General features: G+C 39.2%; 1 protein-coding gene across 4 annotated transcripts in view; it reads left to right on the top strand.

Moving 5' to 3' along the window:
• Nucleotides 1-13,925, top strand: part of AIMP1 (aminoacyl tRNA synthetase complex interacting multifunctional protein 1) — an 82,412-nt gene that overhangs the window by 26,405 nt on the left and 42,082 nt on the right. For 2 of the 4 annotated variants that reach the window (XM_088479461.1, XM_088479460.1), the window contains 3 exons: nt 9,036-9,169; nt 10,316-10,429; nt 11,087-11,236. In XM_088479461.1, the coding sequence (XP_088335587.1) occupies nt 9,061-9,169; nt 10,316-10,429; nt 11,087-11,236 (373 nt within the window). In that variant the 5' untranslated portion in view covers nt 9,036-9,060. Of the gene's footprint in view, nt 1-7,115; nt 7,202-7,877; nt 7,897-9,035; nt 9,170-10,315; nt 10,430-11,086; nt 11,237-13,925 lie in introns of those variants that run through there. The other 2 variants (XM_088479462.1, XM_088479463.1) reach the window with 2 other exon arrangements.

The raw sequence follows: 13,925 nt of genomic DNA, 5'->3' as shown, positions 1-13,925 counted from the left end.
TGTATATTTTTTGCCAGTTACTTAAACATTGCGGCCTCTTGGAGTGTGGCTTCTCAAATCTGTGCTGCTTGCACCCCAGGTGCTTCAGGGGAACTTCAGTCTGTTAAATATAATGGAGAATAACATTCAGAGTATTTTTAGGGAATAAAACATACACAAAACGAATCAGAAGGGGTACAGGTTGAGTCACCCATATCCAAAATGCTTGGCACCAGGGGTATTATGGATATCGGAATATTCCTTATTTTGGAATATTTGCATATCATAATGAGATATTTTGGGAATGGGGCCCAAATCTAAACACAGAATGCATTTATGTGTTATATACACCTTATACACACAGCCTGCAGGTCATTTTATACTATATTTTTAAGAATTTTGTGAATCGAAAAGAAATTTGTGTATATACATGGAATTCATTCATGTTTCATATACACCTTATACACACAGCCTGAAGGTTATTTTATACTATATTTTTAATTTGTGCCTTAAACAAAGTTTCTGTACATTGAACCATTAGAAAGCAAAGGTTTCACTATCTCAGTCATGCTAAATATATTCCGTATTTCAGAATATTCCGTATTTTTATAATATTCCGGGAGACTCGACCTGCATTATTAAACCAATGAATTGCATAAGGAGCAGCTAGTGGCTTTGTATAACTATTCAGGCTGGGGAGCACTTTAAATAAATGTACATGCCTTAGGGTCACTAAGTATAAACAATTGTACTTTTAAGGGGTACTTGTAAACATTTACCTTCACTTAGGGGTGCAAGTTGAAAAATAAAGTGCTGCAAAACCCTAGAGAGGTTTATCCTGCAAAGGTTTTAGGATAGTTAAATATGGAAACATAATTTATAACTTAATAAAAATATGGCAAACATTTGAAGTGCATTTAATTTTTTTTTATTACACATGGTGACTTGGGTCTATAACAACTGCAGATGTTACAACTATTCTTGGAAGAGTTTTCTCAGAAATCAGGTTGTACCAAAGAAAATTTATTGTTCAAAGAATTTACTTAAATTTGTTTCTTTATGGTAATGCTTGGATCTTAAAATCTCTATCTCTACAGCACATTTTCTCATTAAACCGTTTTTAGGGATTTTGATACAGAACAAGTCTTCAGGGCGATTAGTGTGATTTAAACCATGTTTTGGGGATGTGCGTTCTAGTCAAGCATTTCCTTTATCTGTATGTTTTGAAAAGGAAATAAAACTTCCCAAACAGTTTATTTTGTAGTTAAAGATGAACTATACCGCACTGCCTAACCTTTTCTTGTTTGTCGAACTGTATGTGATTACTATGTCTGCACCCCTTTCCAAGTCATTCATAGATCGGTGCGTTTAATAACATTTAAGCAATGCAGAGTTGAATGTATCTCCATTCGCAGATCGTACCTAGCGCGCACTGTGCATTCTCTGCAAATGAACGTATGCAAATTTGGGCAAAGCAGAGTCGTACGATATTTGATTGCATATGCACTAGGGACCAAAGAGACAGAACTGGTTTGTGACAGTGCGTTTTTACTTTAAGGGAAGATCTATCAAACCTTTGAGAGAGATAAAGTGGAGAAGTTGCCCATAGCAACTTGTCAGCTTCTAACCTTCATTTTATCTAGCACAGTCTATAAACTGACAGAAGTTGATTGGTTGCTATGAGTAACTTCTCCAATTTATATTTATCAAAGGGTTGATTCATCTTTCCCTTAGACAACGTTCGGTGCTGGCTATGCAGACCTGGATGTAAGTAAAAATAAGCCCCTTTTGTAGGCGTATCTTTTCCACCTAGTATTTGGCAGATGCATGCTAATGATGATGATAATAACGATAACTAGTAGTAATCCAGACTCCGATCTTGAGATGCGTACAGCTCTGTATGTGGTTGAATATACTAGGTGCATTCGAGCTCTTTGTGTACCTTTTTGATTTAGTCCTGCAAGTCTAGCTTTTCTGCCCTGTTTGACTGCACATTAGTCAATCCAATTTGTACACCCACATGTATAGCCAAGCTAAAAAAGCAGCACTGCTATTACTGACACTTATGGTTGTTTAGTGAAGTCCATTGACCCTGAAGGTAGCACAAGTCTCTAGAGATGAGGCAATGTGGGTTTGTGTCAGTAGCTTGGCCACACTTATAATAGTAGTTGCATTGATGTTCCTCCTTCTATTTCCAATTCTCCAGTAAAAGTATTTGTGTTATCTTTAGGTCCTCGGAAGTCAGTGTCAATTATATATTCTTATATAATGTCATCGCATCATGGATGGATGGTTTAGCCACACTGCGTAGAGGTTGTGAATCTGTAGTCTGTGTTCTCAGTGGGAGTCAGCTTTAGGGTTTCCATGCAAGGCTACTGCGTCTATACGTTTTCAGCAGATACAACTGCTGTGAGATTGGTACGTTTTGAAGGTAGACAGTCTGATCTCTGTCCTAAATGTGGTATTATTCAGGGCACATTTTGGCATTTATTGTGGGAATGTTCGGTGATTCAGGTTTTTTGGAATAAGGTAAGGGCTGCTATGTCTCACACAAGTATTCCTATTACAGTACTTACGCCGTAATTCTGCACTTTGGGGGATAGAGAAGATGATGAGCTGGACCGTTCTAGCACTCAATTTGCGATTAATTTATGTGCTCTGGCAAAAGTTTGTTGGCTCGATTATGGGTGGCTCCTAGTGGGCTGGAATTTCAGGAGTGGGTTTCTTTGGTTAATGCTACTATGGAACTTGAGTGATATTTATACCTTGCCCATAAAGCAGAGTCTAAATTTGTCCGTATTTGGACAAGATGGATAGAGTCGAGATATGCATCCCCTCGGACTTGGCTATAGCTATTATTTATATGATTTCATTTTGTTTTATAACATGATTTCCTTATTTTATATTATTTTGTTGCTCAGGAATACTGAATATGGTATGTACTTTTTGTTTATTGTGTGTATTTTTTATTTTGTATATGTTTAAAATTGGAAATTTTTTAATAAAGAATACTTTATAAAAAAGAAGAAAAAAGTAGTTGCATCATGTGGATTGGTGTAGTATTTTGCATGAGTAATGCTGGATACACGCTGGCCGATATATTGGCCGATCAATTGATCAATATATCTGCTGGCCGTCGGCCAGTGTGTACAGGCGATATGTCGGTGAACGACGTTGATCACGGACATATTGCATTGGCTGTGCTGCACAGCCGATGGACAGATACATCTGCAGACATATCTGTCCATCTGCAAGTGCGGACCGCCCGTACACACACAGCATCAAGCGCGGGAAGGTGGGTGGGACACACTGCTGGGACCCGCGGGCAGAAGCAGATGATGGCCGTTCAGTGTGTATGAATGACCATTATCTGCAGATATATAGCTATAGTGTGTACCCAGCATAACTTTTGACTTTTATCTAGAAGCAGCCTTTAATTAATTGTCCATAGTAGCTACAAGTCATAAAATGCTGTATTTTATCTGATGTGTACTACAACCTTGTATCACTTTCCCAAAAGAACGAGTTAGTGATTAGTAGCAGGGCTATTTTGGGACAATGATATCTTATATCTGGATAGTCACCAAATAAAATCTCCATGAGCTTGATTGCTTAGCTAACTCTGCTGCTCAGCTGCAGTCCTGATAGTTTTCCTAACTCCTAGAAGTATATTTACTAAAGTGCGAATGTTAAGAAGTGGAGATGTTGCCCATAGCAACCAATCAGATTATCTTGTAGAAGGTACTAGATAAATGTTAAGTAGAATCTGATTGGTTGCTATGGGCAACATCTCCACTTCTAAAAACCCGTACTTTAGGAAATATACCCCCCAGTATCTACTTGCTGGTGTATTGTAGTAGTACAGCCTTGAGTGTTCCCTAAAGAGAGACAAGCAGAGTTTTAAAAACTTAGGGGGAGATTTAACAAAGTTTGGAGATAAAGTAGAGAGAGAAAAAGTACCAAGCAATCAGCTCCTACTTCATTTTACAGGTTGTGTTTGAAAAATGACAGGAGCTGATTGGTTGGTACTTTATCTCTCTCCAAGTTTTGATAAAACTGCCCCTTATTCTATGTTTGTCCTACTAAATTGCACATTTCCCTCACAGACTTTTTGTGTTCCTAGTCCTACCCCAACTACAGCAGGTTTGGGTACGGGATCCCGATGGTCGGGATACCTACACAAATAGGTAAATTTCCTAACCCTTTCCCCCCCTTCCCGTAACCTAACCCTAAATCACACAGTTGGGATGCTGGCGGTTGGGATTCTGGAGCCGGTATTCTAAGCTCCGGTATCCCGAACGCTGGAATGGTGACTGCATCCCTTATAGTGAGAAATCGGGCTGGTCCCTCCCCAGCAGAATGACTTGACAGTTGTTCCAGCTCTGTTCCTAGACTATAATGGATCTATGGATTATGGGTCTACAAGTACTGTGCAGTGAATTGGAGAAAGCAGAACTGCATGATTGTACAGCGAAATGGCCTGTTCTGCCATTAAACGTCATTCACATTTTCCTGTTGCTAAATAACATTGACCATTTCATTGGAATGTACCATTTTATTTTATCCTGGAATTTTACCTCTTTATAGTGTTTAATCATGTCTTCTACGTTGCTGCTGTTGTTGCTGCCTCTGAGGTACAGTAATTTTTACCGTTTGGTCTTTGATATCATATTAGTCTATAGTTTTCGCTGTAATTCCTTTGTATATGTTGAATTAATGTTACATTAATTACCCCATCTGAATTAACATGCTCACATGCTACAGCTCCACAATTGTATCCCACAAATACAGTATAAGGACAGACAGTCCAATTAGGGCAGCACAGACGGTGTAATGGTTAGCATTACTGCCTCACAGTACTGAGGTCGTGGGTTAAATTCCCACAATGGCCCTAACTGTGTGGAGTTTGTATATTCTCCTTGTGCTTGCGTGGGTTTCCTCTGGGTACTCCGGTTTCCTTCCACGCTCCAAAAATATACTGGTAGGTTAATTGGCTTCCAACAAAAAATTAACCCTTGGGTGTAAAGCTGGCCATCCTCTATACAATTTTCTACCAGATATCTGTCCAATCTGGCTGGTTGGAATGAAAATCTGGCAATGTATGGGAGCAAATGACAATCGTCCATTTGCTCACAAACACTGGAAAACAGAAAAAAATGGTTGTTCAGACAAATTTGTTAAAACACATAAATGTAACCAATTTGAACAATTTTTTTTTTCCTTTTTTCAGTGTTTAAAACCGTATGATCGACTGTCATTTGCTCCCATACATTACCAGGTTTTCATTCCAACCAGCCAGATTGGACAGATATCTTACAGAAAATTGTATAGTGGACACCCAGCTTTAGTGTGTGTGTGTACATGTGGTAGGGAATATAAGGGGTCATTCAGACCCACTCGCGAGCGGCAGTACGCTCGCAAGTGGGTCGATGTTCCCCACTGCGCATGCGCACGACGGAGGGAGCTCCGGCGAGCGAAGGACTTTCCATCGCTCCGGGTCTCGCACCAAAGGGGGCAGGCTGTCAATGTTGATTGACAGCACGCCCCCTTTGGTGGGCGTGCCGGGGGCGTGCCTGCCAGACGGAGGCGATTCCATGGGAACGCCTATCGTCTGAAGCCGGCCCCACTGACATCACTAGTGATGTCAGTGTGAGTGATTTTGGCTCTGATAGAGCCAAAATCACTCCAGGGCTTGTGGCTGGGAAACCCGACCGCAGGGTTTCCTTCGCAAGTCTGATGGTTGCGACCATCACGACCATCTTGTTGGACGCTCGTATATGCTGTGGGTGGTGACCCACAGCTATACGAGCGTCCAGGAGGACGCTCCATTTTAATGGAGGAGGGCCCTGATTCAGAGCGAGCGCTCTGGTCAGAGCGTCCGGCTCTGAATCAGGGCCATAGATTGTAAGCTCCACTGGGGCAGGGATTGATGTGAATAGACAAATAATATCTGTAAAGCGATATGGAATATGTGTGCGCTATATAACTAAATTAGGAGCATATAATTGTAGATCCTGGTGCTAGCTGAATAGAGAAATGGTTCTAATTTCTTCAAATGCAAAAGAAGAGAATAATTAGTGACTTGTAGTAACCAAAAAAATACTCCTCGTTAATGTGGAAAAGTAGTCTGTATATTCAAATGCCCCAGCAAGAGATTTTACTTTATCATGGTATGTGTCTCAGTATAATAAGGCTAATTCATCTTCGGAAAATAATTATATTCCTTAAACAGAGATTACACTGAAAAACCTTAATATGGCAGACAATTATTCTTGCTGAATAAAGCGTGACATATACTTTGTTCAAGGAGTTTTTATTGGTTTGTCTGCTAAAGGGGCCTATCCATTAGCAGATCTTTCTAAACGACAAAAGATTTATCTTTTGAAAATTCCTGGGGCTGCTGTGACAGATATCTGTCATGTACATGACAGATTTTTGCAAGCGACGAACGATATTTCTAATATCTGTCAGCGATAAACGATAATTGACCAACATATTGGAGAGACAAAAGACCAAATTTGTCGGCCGCGGGAGTGCGCATTTTTATCGTTCAGAGCCTATCCATTAGCAGAGAAATTGAACGACTGAACGATAAATCGTTCATCGTTCAAATGTATCTGCTAATGAATAGGCCCCTTAAGAGCACTGTCCCACTGAAATCTTCAGATGTAGCCTTTGCAAAAACAAGTTGTGTGACAGATCTGAGTGCTTTACAGTGAATACCTGGCAAGAACAATAACTCCTTCTTTTACATGAGCTAACTCACTTCATTCCAAAACCAATGCTAGCCTGCCTGCCTGCACTGCCGTGTCATTATAGACACCTATGTTGTAATATAAAATCATTAATACATTGAAAGTAAAAAAAACAATTGTTATACCACAGATATTTACATTTTGTTTGCTGGGACTTTGATCATCCTTCAGTATATACGTTCTCCAGGTTAAAGTGGCCTTTTCAAATACTTTGAAATAGCTCCACTTCTCTCTCGCTATTCTACATTTTTATAGTCCCGAGGGATTGTTGTATCACTGACATTAGCGCCATTAGGCTTTAGCACAGCTGTGCACAAGTGCTGACACTTGTGGGGCTGCTGGGAGATCAGAGGTGGATGTGGAATGTCACTGCATGAGTGACAGGAGCCAGCTGCTGCCAGCCACACATGCATTCAGTCTGTCTCCTACATTGTCTATCTGGGTTAAACACTACACTGCTTTTTAAGGTAATGTACAAATGTGCTGTGTTCTGCGTTTCTGCTATTAATGCTATGATACAAAAATTGCATTAAACATATGCTGGATGTGATTTCTAAAGAAGGAGAGTAAATGTATAATTATCTGCTATCCACAAGCAACGCTGTGTTTTATTCTCCAGTTGTAGCAAAAGATCTGTGGACACAGTCCTCACTTCATGTGTGCTGGGATGGATATTTATTTTAAAAGGCGTCTCATATTCCTAGTAGCTAATACGCTGCTGAAGAACCTTTTTGCCGATTTAACTTTTATTCATTTGCCGGTTTTACAACTGGCTCGCTAATAGCGTTTGGCCTCCCCTTCTCTGTCTCATGATTGATCACTAAACCATGTGCTACTTCTAGATATCCTTGTAAGAGCTCTTGTACTGCATAATAATGATGGTATTTATAAAGTACTTTTAAGGGCATCGTTATAGAATTCATAATACAGTATGTAGTTTTAGCTTTGTGTATGACCTCATTATACTGTATATTGGCTGTCAGTAGTAATTGCTACAGTGTGTTTTGCCTAACTACAACCCCTCTCAATCTATGCAGATAAAATTCCTACAAACATTCTTTGCGGTTGTAAATATTTAACTCCTTGTTGATTGGATAGTGACTAAAGTGGACTTTGACAAGTAAACAAGTCTGAATACAGTTATCACATCAATCTATTTATGGTGGGTCCCCATTATGTTTGATTTGCAGTGATAAATTGGGCTAAACACTTACCCACTCATAAAGTGCAACATAATTTTCTGGGGCCATATAATTAAAAAGGTTACTACATAAATATGATTAACTATTAACTATTAATATTCATCATCTCCATTCCTGGATTTTTGTTTACTATATATACATTTATTGTGTCTTTCCATTGTTGAAAATGTAAATAAATACACTGTACTTTTAGGGAAAAATGAAAGCGCAACACAAAGCTGGTTGTATGGATTTCTGTAATAAACAGTTAAGATTGTTCATTAATGTTTAGCGAGATCCTGATAATTTAATTAGGTAGCCGAGAAGATGTTTGTATCAATAGAATGTAAAGTCACTATTGGACGTTAATACACACATATATGGCTGACCTAAATAATATTAGTAAATAGCATAACCGTATAAACTTATTTCCCAGCATGCTAGTTGCCCTACCCTCTTACAGAAAGCAGATGATACTTCTATATCTCCTCCTTACAAAAAGCAGTTGATGCTTCTCTATCTTGCATCACTTTGTAATGGGGAGGAGTATCTGTACCTGACTAATTGAACTTGAAGTCCATGATTGAAAAATACTATCTAAAGGACTAATTTAACAACTTTTAATACGCTGCTAGTGGCAAAAAAAATATTTCTTAAATGAAATAGTATTAAAAAAAAATCCACTGTAGTCTAATTTTTCACAGTATTCTTCCTACCCATTAGTGTACTGTTGTGTACTTCTCTTTTTGTACAAGAAGTAGGTTATTTGTGGAAGGGGATTAAATCCTTTTTTTTTTTTTTTCTTAAGTTTGCACAAAAGCACCTCCAAAATGTTGTGTTGTTTGCCCTATGAATTATTATTGAGTGTTATCATGTCAGTGCTTGTCTGTCATAGACTGATTTGTACTTCTTTTTGTTCAGGGCTGTGGAGATTGCTAGGGCCATATGATAATGGAAAAAACATGACTGTGTAAGAAAAATGATTTAATTGGTTGTGCGTTTTGGTAAATGAGTTAGATATGTAAAGTAAGGCCTTATAACTACAGGGATTTTATTTTTTATTTTTTTTTAAACAGGAGCCAAACACTTGTTTATGTATATTTTATTGTCTTGTCTATAGGTTTTTTTTTCGGTCCCTGATAAAGATGGCTACCAGTAATCCGGTATTGAACAGACTAGAGCAGAGGGCCTCTGAGGCTGATCAAGTCATTGTATACCTCAAACAGCAAGTTGCACTTCTGAAAGAAAAAGCAAGTAAGAAATATAAAATAATGAATAAATCAAGTAATTAATTTTATCATTGATATTTGAATCATGCTGGCTGAAGGAGCAGTGGCTACTCTTACACCATAATCTCTCTGGACTGCCAAAACAAGACTGGTCCACTCCATTTAGATCCACTCTGTGGTTGTAGGAACGTATCTTCCATTGTTGCTCTGTTATGTCGCTCATAGAAGTCTCTACTTAACCATATTCATTTCCAGGTCTAGGTGCAATCTAGATCCACCTCCAAGTTTATTACACAAATAACGTAGCTACTGAATAGCCCTGCTTCGCTAACCAGAGTATCATTTTATGTTTTTGATAAAGATGCAGCTCAATAAAGATTCCCTTTTGTAAATTAAAATTTCCTGCCACCTGTGTGGCTGAGAGAAGCATTCTAGTATAACCCACATCTAACCATACTAATTTATATGGAGAGACTACACCATTTCCTGCAGGGAAGATCTATGGATATAACAGGACACAGGGCCATACAGTTGTTACAAGAGTCAAAGTTGTTTTTTCCTGTCTCTCAAGCATGGTTATTAAAACTTCTTGCACAGTAGTTGGAACTATTATTTATTACCAGTTATTTATATAGCGCAGACATATTCCGTATTGCAGAACTGCATGATTGTATGGCCAAAACTTAACACCTCTGTGAAATGGACTGTTCTACCATTAAACTTCACTTCTGCGTGAATGTAGTGTCATTGTCCACCGTTTGGTTTGGAGCCAGTTAACCTATAAGTATATTTTGTAGTGTGGGATGAAACCGGAAGGAAGCCCACACAAGCCCAGGGAGAATATACAAACTGCACTCATTTAGGGCCATGATGGGAGTTGAACCCAAGACCTCAGTGCTGTGAGGCAGTAATGCTAACCATAACACCAACCGTGCAAGGACACAGAAACAAAGTTTTACATTCATTCAAATTGTTCATACACAGCATTTGGATGACCTATCGCTCAATGTTCGCTTCCATTTCAACCAATAGGTAGATGAAAAGATATTCAAAGAAGTTGTGACAGCATTTTGAAGTTTAAAAGTTTTATTTTCTTGAAATACTTCAGTATCCCATAACTTCTAGTGATTCCCAGAATAGATAGGCATTAATTCTAGTTTGTTAACGTTAGTTTTGCAGGCATCTCTACGGGAGGAGAAAAAGCTCCGTGTGGAAAATGCAAAGTTGAAGAAAGAAATTGATGATCTGAAAAGTAAACTTGTGCGAACAGAAATAAAAAATGGAGGTAACATTAATCAGTTATTGTGTACCTGATACTTCCCTATGTATCAGGGTTGCCTACCCTCCCGGTTTGGCCGATAAACGGGTGCGGCTCCCGACCCCCCGGAAAAGCAGACAAGCCCCCCGACTGCCGCCGATCCCCCCCCGCGAATATCTGTTAAACCCCCGCAGCGGGGGGGGGGCGGTGACGCGATTCACGCTGAATCGCGTAATTTGGCCCTGACCCTGCTTCACAATGTCTGTTGTATCGGCATTGTGTAGCAGGGGCGGGGCCAAAATGATGCGATCGTGTGGCCACGCACCAATCACGCCCGCAAATGACATCTGCCCGGCCACGCCCCCCTTTTGCCTGCCACGCCCCCACGCTGCAGATCTGGCTGCTCCCTCCCAGAAGGAGCAGCCAGATAGTCGGCAAGTATGCTATGTATGCCTACAAATATCCTTGTTTGTTTTAAGGCATTTCATAGGTCTATTTTGCGGGGGAAGAAGAAAACAGTACGTTCTCTATCCTCTATTTCTGTTACAATTATTTATGCACCAATTATAGACACATTTAGATTATCTTTCTGGATGGAGTGTGTTTTAATGTGAGTTCTCCAAAATTCATATATTTTTTTGCAATGTAAAATTCACATATAATATGTACTTTCTTCCACCTTAGTGAAACAGGTTGGTGTTCCTGCTAGTACACCAGCTGTCTCCAGTTCCGCTACCTCACAACCTGCTGCTCAACCTGCTCCTGTGAAACCCGCCCCTCCAGCACCCAAAGCAGGGGGTGAAGAGAAGAAAAAGGAGAAGCCCGAAAAGAAAGGTATATAAATAGAAGTCTCTCATATTGTGACTTTTTATAAACCTGCTAATATAAATGTTCCCATTTATTACACAAGATAGGCTTTATAGTCTTCCTTACATCTAAATACATCAAGCTATCTTCATTTTATGTTTTTTAGAATTATTTTTCAATGTCTTGCTTGATCCATGTGAAGGTGTGAATTATTCAGTATCCGGCTATACCCATCCCAAGGCATCTATCATTCCCCTCTTCCTGTATGGTACATGTACAGTATGTCAGAGGAGAACAGGCTTCAGGCTTCCACATTGCTAACGGGAAGAGCTGTGACAACATAAGGCATCTTCTGTAACCTCAGCTCCCTGTGCGACACATTGCCCATATTAGCTTTTGGGAAAGCTTTCAAATGTTTCTCTATCTGTGTAAAAGACACTACGGAAAAGTGTATTGATAGAAGCTCGGAAACTCCTATAAGACCATGTATTTCTTTTCAGAAGGTAGGCAGCTGTAATACTCTATTTAAGGTCTTAAAAAGTGCTTATTTTGGTCTGAGATCATATATGGTAAATTATGTATTTTGTGATTAAGAGCATACTGTGGTGTAAAGAAAAGAAATCCAAATGTACAGTACATTATGTTGTGTGTGTTTTGCTTTACATCACCATGGCAGGATTTAAGGTCCATTATTCAAGCCTATGCAGCATGCATACACGTCATGTGTGATCAGTAATAATGTATTTAGCCTCTGCCAAGGAACTTGTAGTTTAAGAAATTATTAAGGATAGCCTAATGATCTGTACTACAGCACACATTACCGGAAAGGCGAGCGCACTTATAACCTATTTCCTTTCCTGTGTCTTGAGGATGATCTATTATCTTCCACCTCTTACTACAGTATGTATCTGCAAACACTGCACAGCTGCAAATCTACATTTCAACTTGCAGGGCATTTTGACTTCTTTCACAACTTGTATGTACATAATTAGGTTTTTACCATTCACATGTTTATATTTCCCTTTTGTGACGTAGTCTTGTACTGTACTGTTACTTGAGGAGGTCCTAAATGAGGTGCAGTGACTGCCAAATCTACTGTGTAAATTAAGGTATTGTGTAGTCCATGAAGAATGAAAATTGCAATCTGCTAAATCTAAGACAAAATCTGTTGAAGATTTTTGATTAATGACCATTTCCGTTTGTTTTTATCTGGAGAGTGATCGGACTCTGGAATTTGCTTCCAAAGGAAGTATTGCTTTTCACTTGTAAATCAAATTGCAGATATTGTTTGACAAGGTGCCCTGAGAGCACAGTTCCTTATGTAATCATAACACAATGCTGCTTTATTGAGTCATTCAAACAGTGTAGGAACACACTTCCTTTATTCTATTCTTTTTAACATATAAAATATAGTTTGAAATGTTTAAAATGTTTCATTATAATATTTATTTGTATAAAGCTATTTCCTTTGTGACTGCCTGCTTTGTGGTCCTATTTAAGAATGTACTTTTCAACCAATAGACAATTGATCAACGAGGGGTATTATTGTGGGATAAAAAGGTAAATGAAATGGGTTGATATAACAAAAATATTATTTTTAGGTACATGTTAAATCAGACTGGACTATACAGATATGTCCTCATACACCTATCATTTTTGCACCATATGGGGCTGTGTACTTTTTTCTCAGTTTTGATACTTTTTCCACAATTTTGCATCTATGTACACATATAGGGCCTGATGCAGGGTTGTATGCTATTTGTATCGCACAGCGGCATCGTGAAATTATGCTAATGTCACAGGAGCCATCTTGTGTAAATAGACACCTCCTGCTGGCTCTGTAATCCGCTGCTGCATCCGAGGACACGGCCATCAGATAACTTGGTTACTCAGGATGGCAGTAAAATTCCTGCTTCCAGGGCCAGTGAAGCTGCATCAGAAGACGCACACACTAGCCTTAGCACGCCCAGATAATGGGGCTGATGCCTCAGTTTTCTGGGACGTTGGCCATAACTGCCCCCATCCCGCCCTCAATCATGCTGCGGCTTAGGGGACACTGTGACCATCATTACAGACACAGATCAGCAATGTGCAGTACAGATCCTGCTCATTCACCGATCGACAACCATCTGAGTATTGCATAAACCATCGGGTTTGCGTACAACTCTGAATCTGGCCCATAGTGCACTAGGTTTTTAGAATTACTTTTTTTTGTTGCAATGGAACTGATATAAAGTTGCAGATGAATAAAAATGCTTGGCGCCTGTCACTTATAACGGGCCTGTCTTTTGCTTTTTGCATTATGTTGATAACAGAACTTATCCTTCTTTCCCTCTTCCTGCTCCATCATAAACTTTGTGCATTGCTCTAGTTTCTCTCCCTAGAGATCAATGCGTTCTATGTAAGTATTCATTATTTATTTGTCAGAAAACATCATTGAGTAGCATTTGATCTAAAGACACCTGTAAAGTTTAGCTTTGTTACATGTCCCAATTCTTTCTCATTTATTATATCCCAAGCCGAACACATTGTATTCCACCCATATATCAAAATTCAAACTGCAAGCTTTCCGACTTACACAATATGGACAATGAGTTTGTCAGCAGCATGATGCTGAGTATCCCAACACAGTACTAATGTAAGCTACAACATGGGAACAGTGTCTGCAGTAAAAGGCTGGGTACACATTAGATGGTAAATTGTTTTGAGGCGTATT

The sequence above is a fragment of the Taudactylus pleione genome, unplaced genomic scaffold (assembly GCF_031769625.1).
Source record: "Taudactylus pleione unplaced genomic scaffold, aTauple2 ptg000236l, whole genome shotgun sequence".
Classification (NCBI taxonomy): Eukaryota; Metazoa; Chordata; class Amphibia; order Anura; family Myobatrachidae; genus Taudactylus; species Taudactylus pleione.
This window is presented reverse-complemented; position numbering and strand designations above follow the sequence as displayed.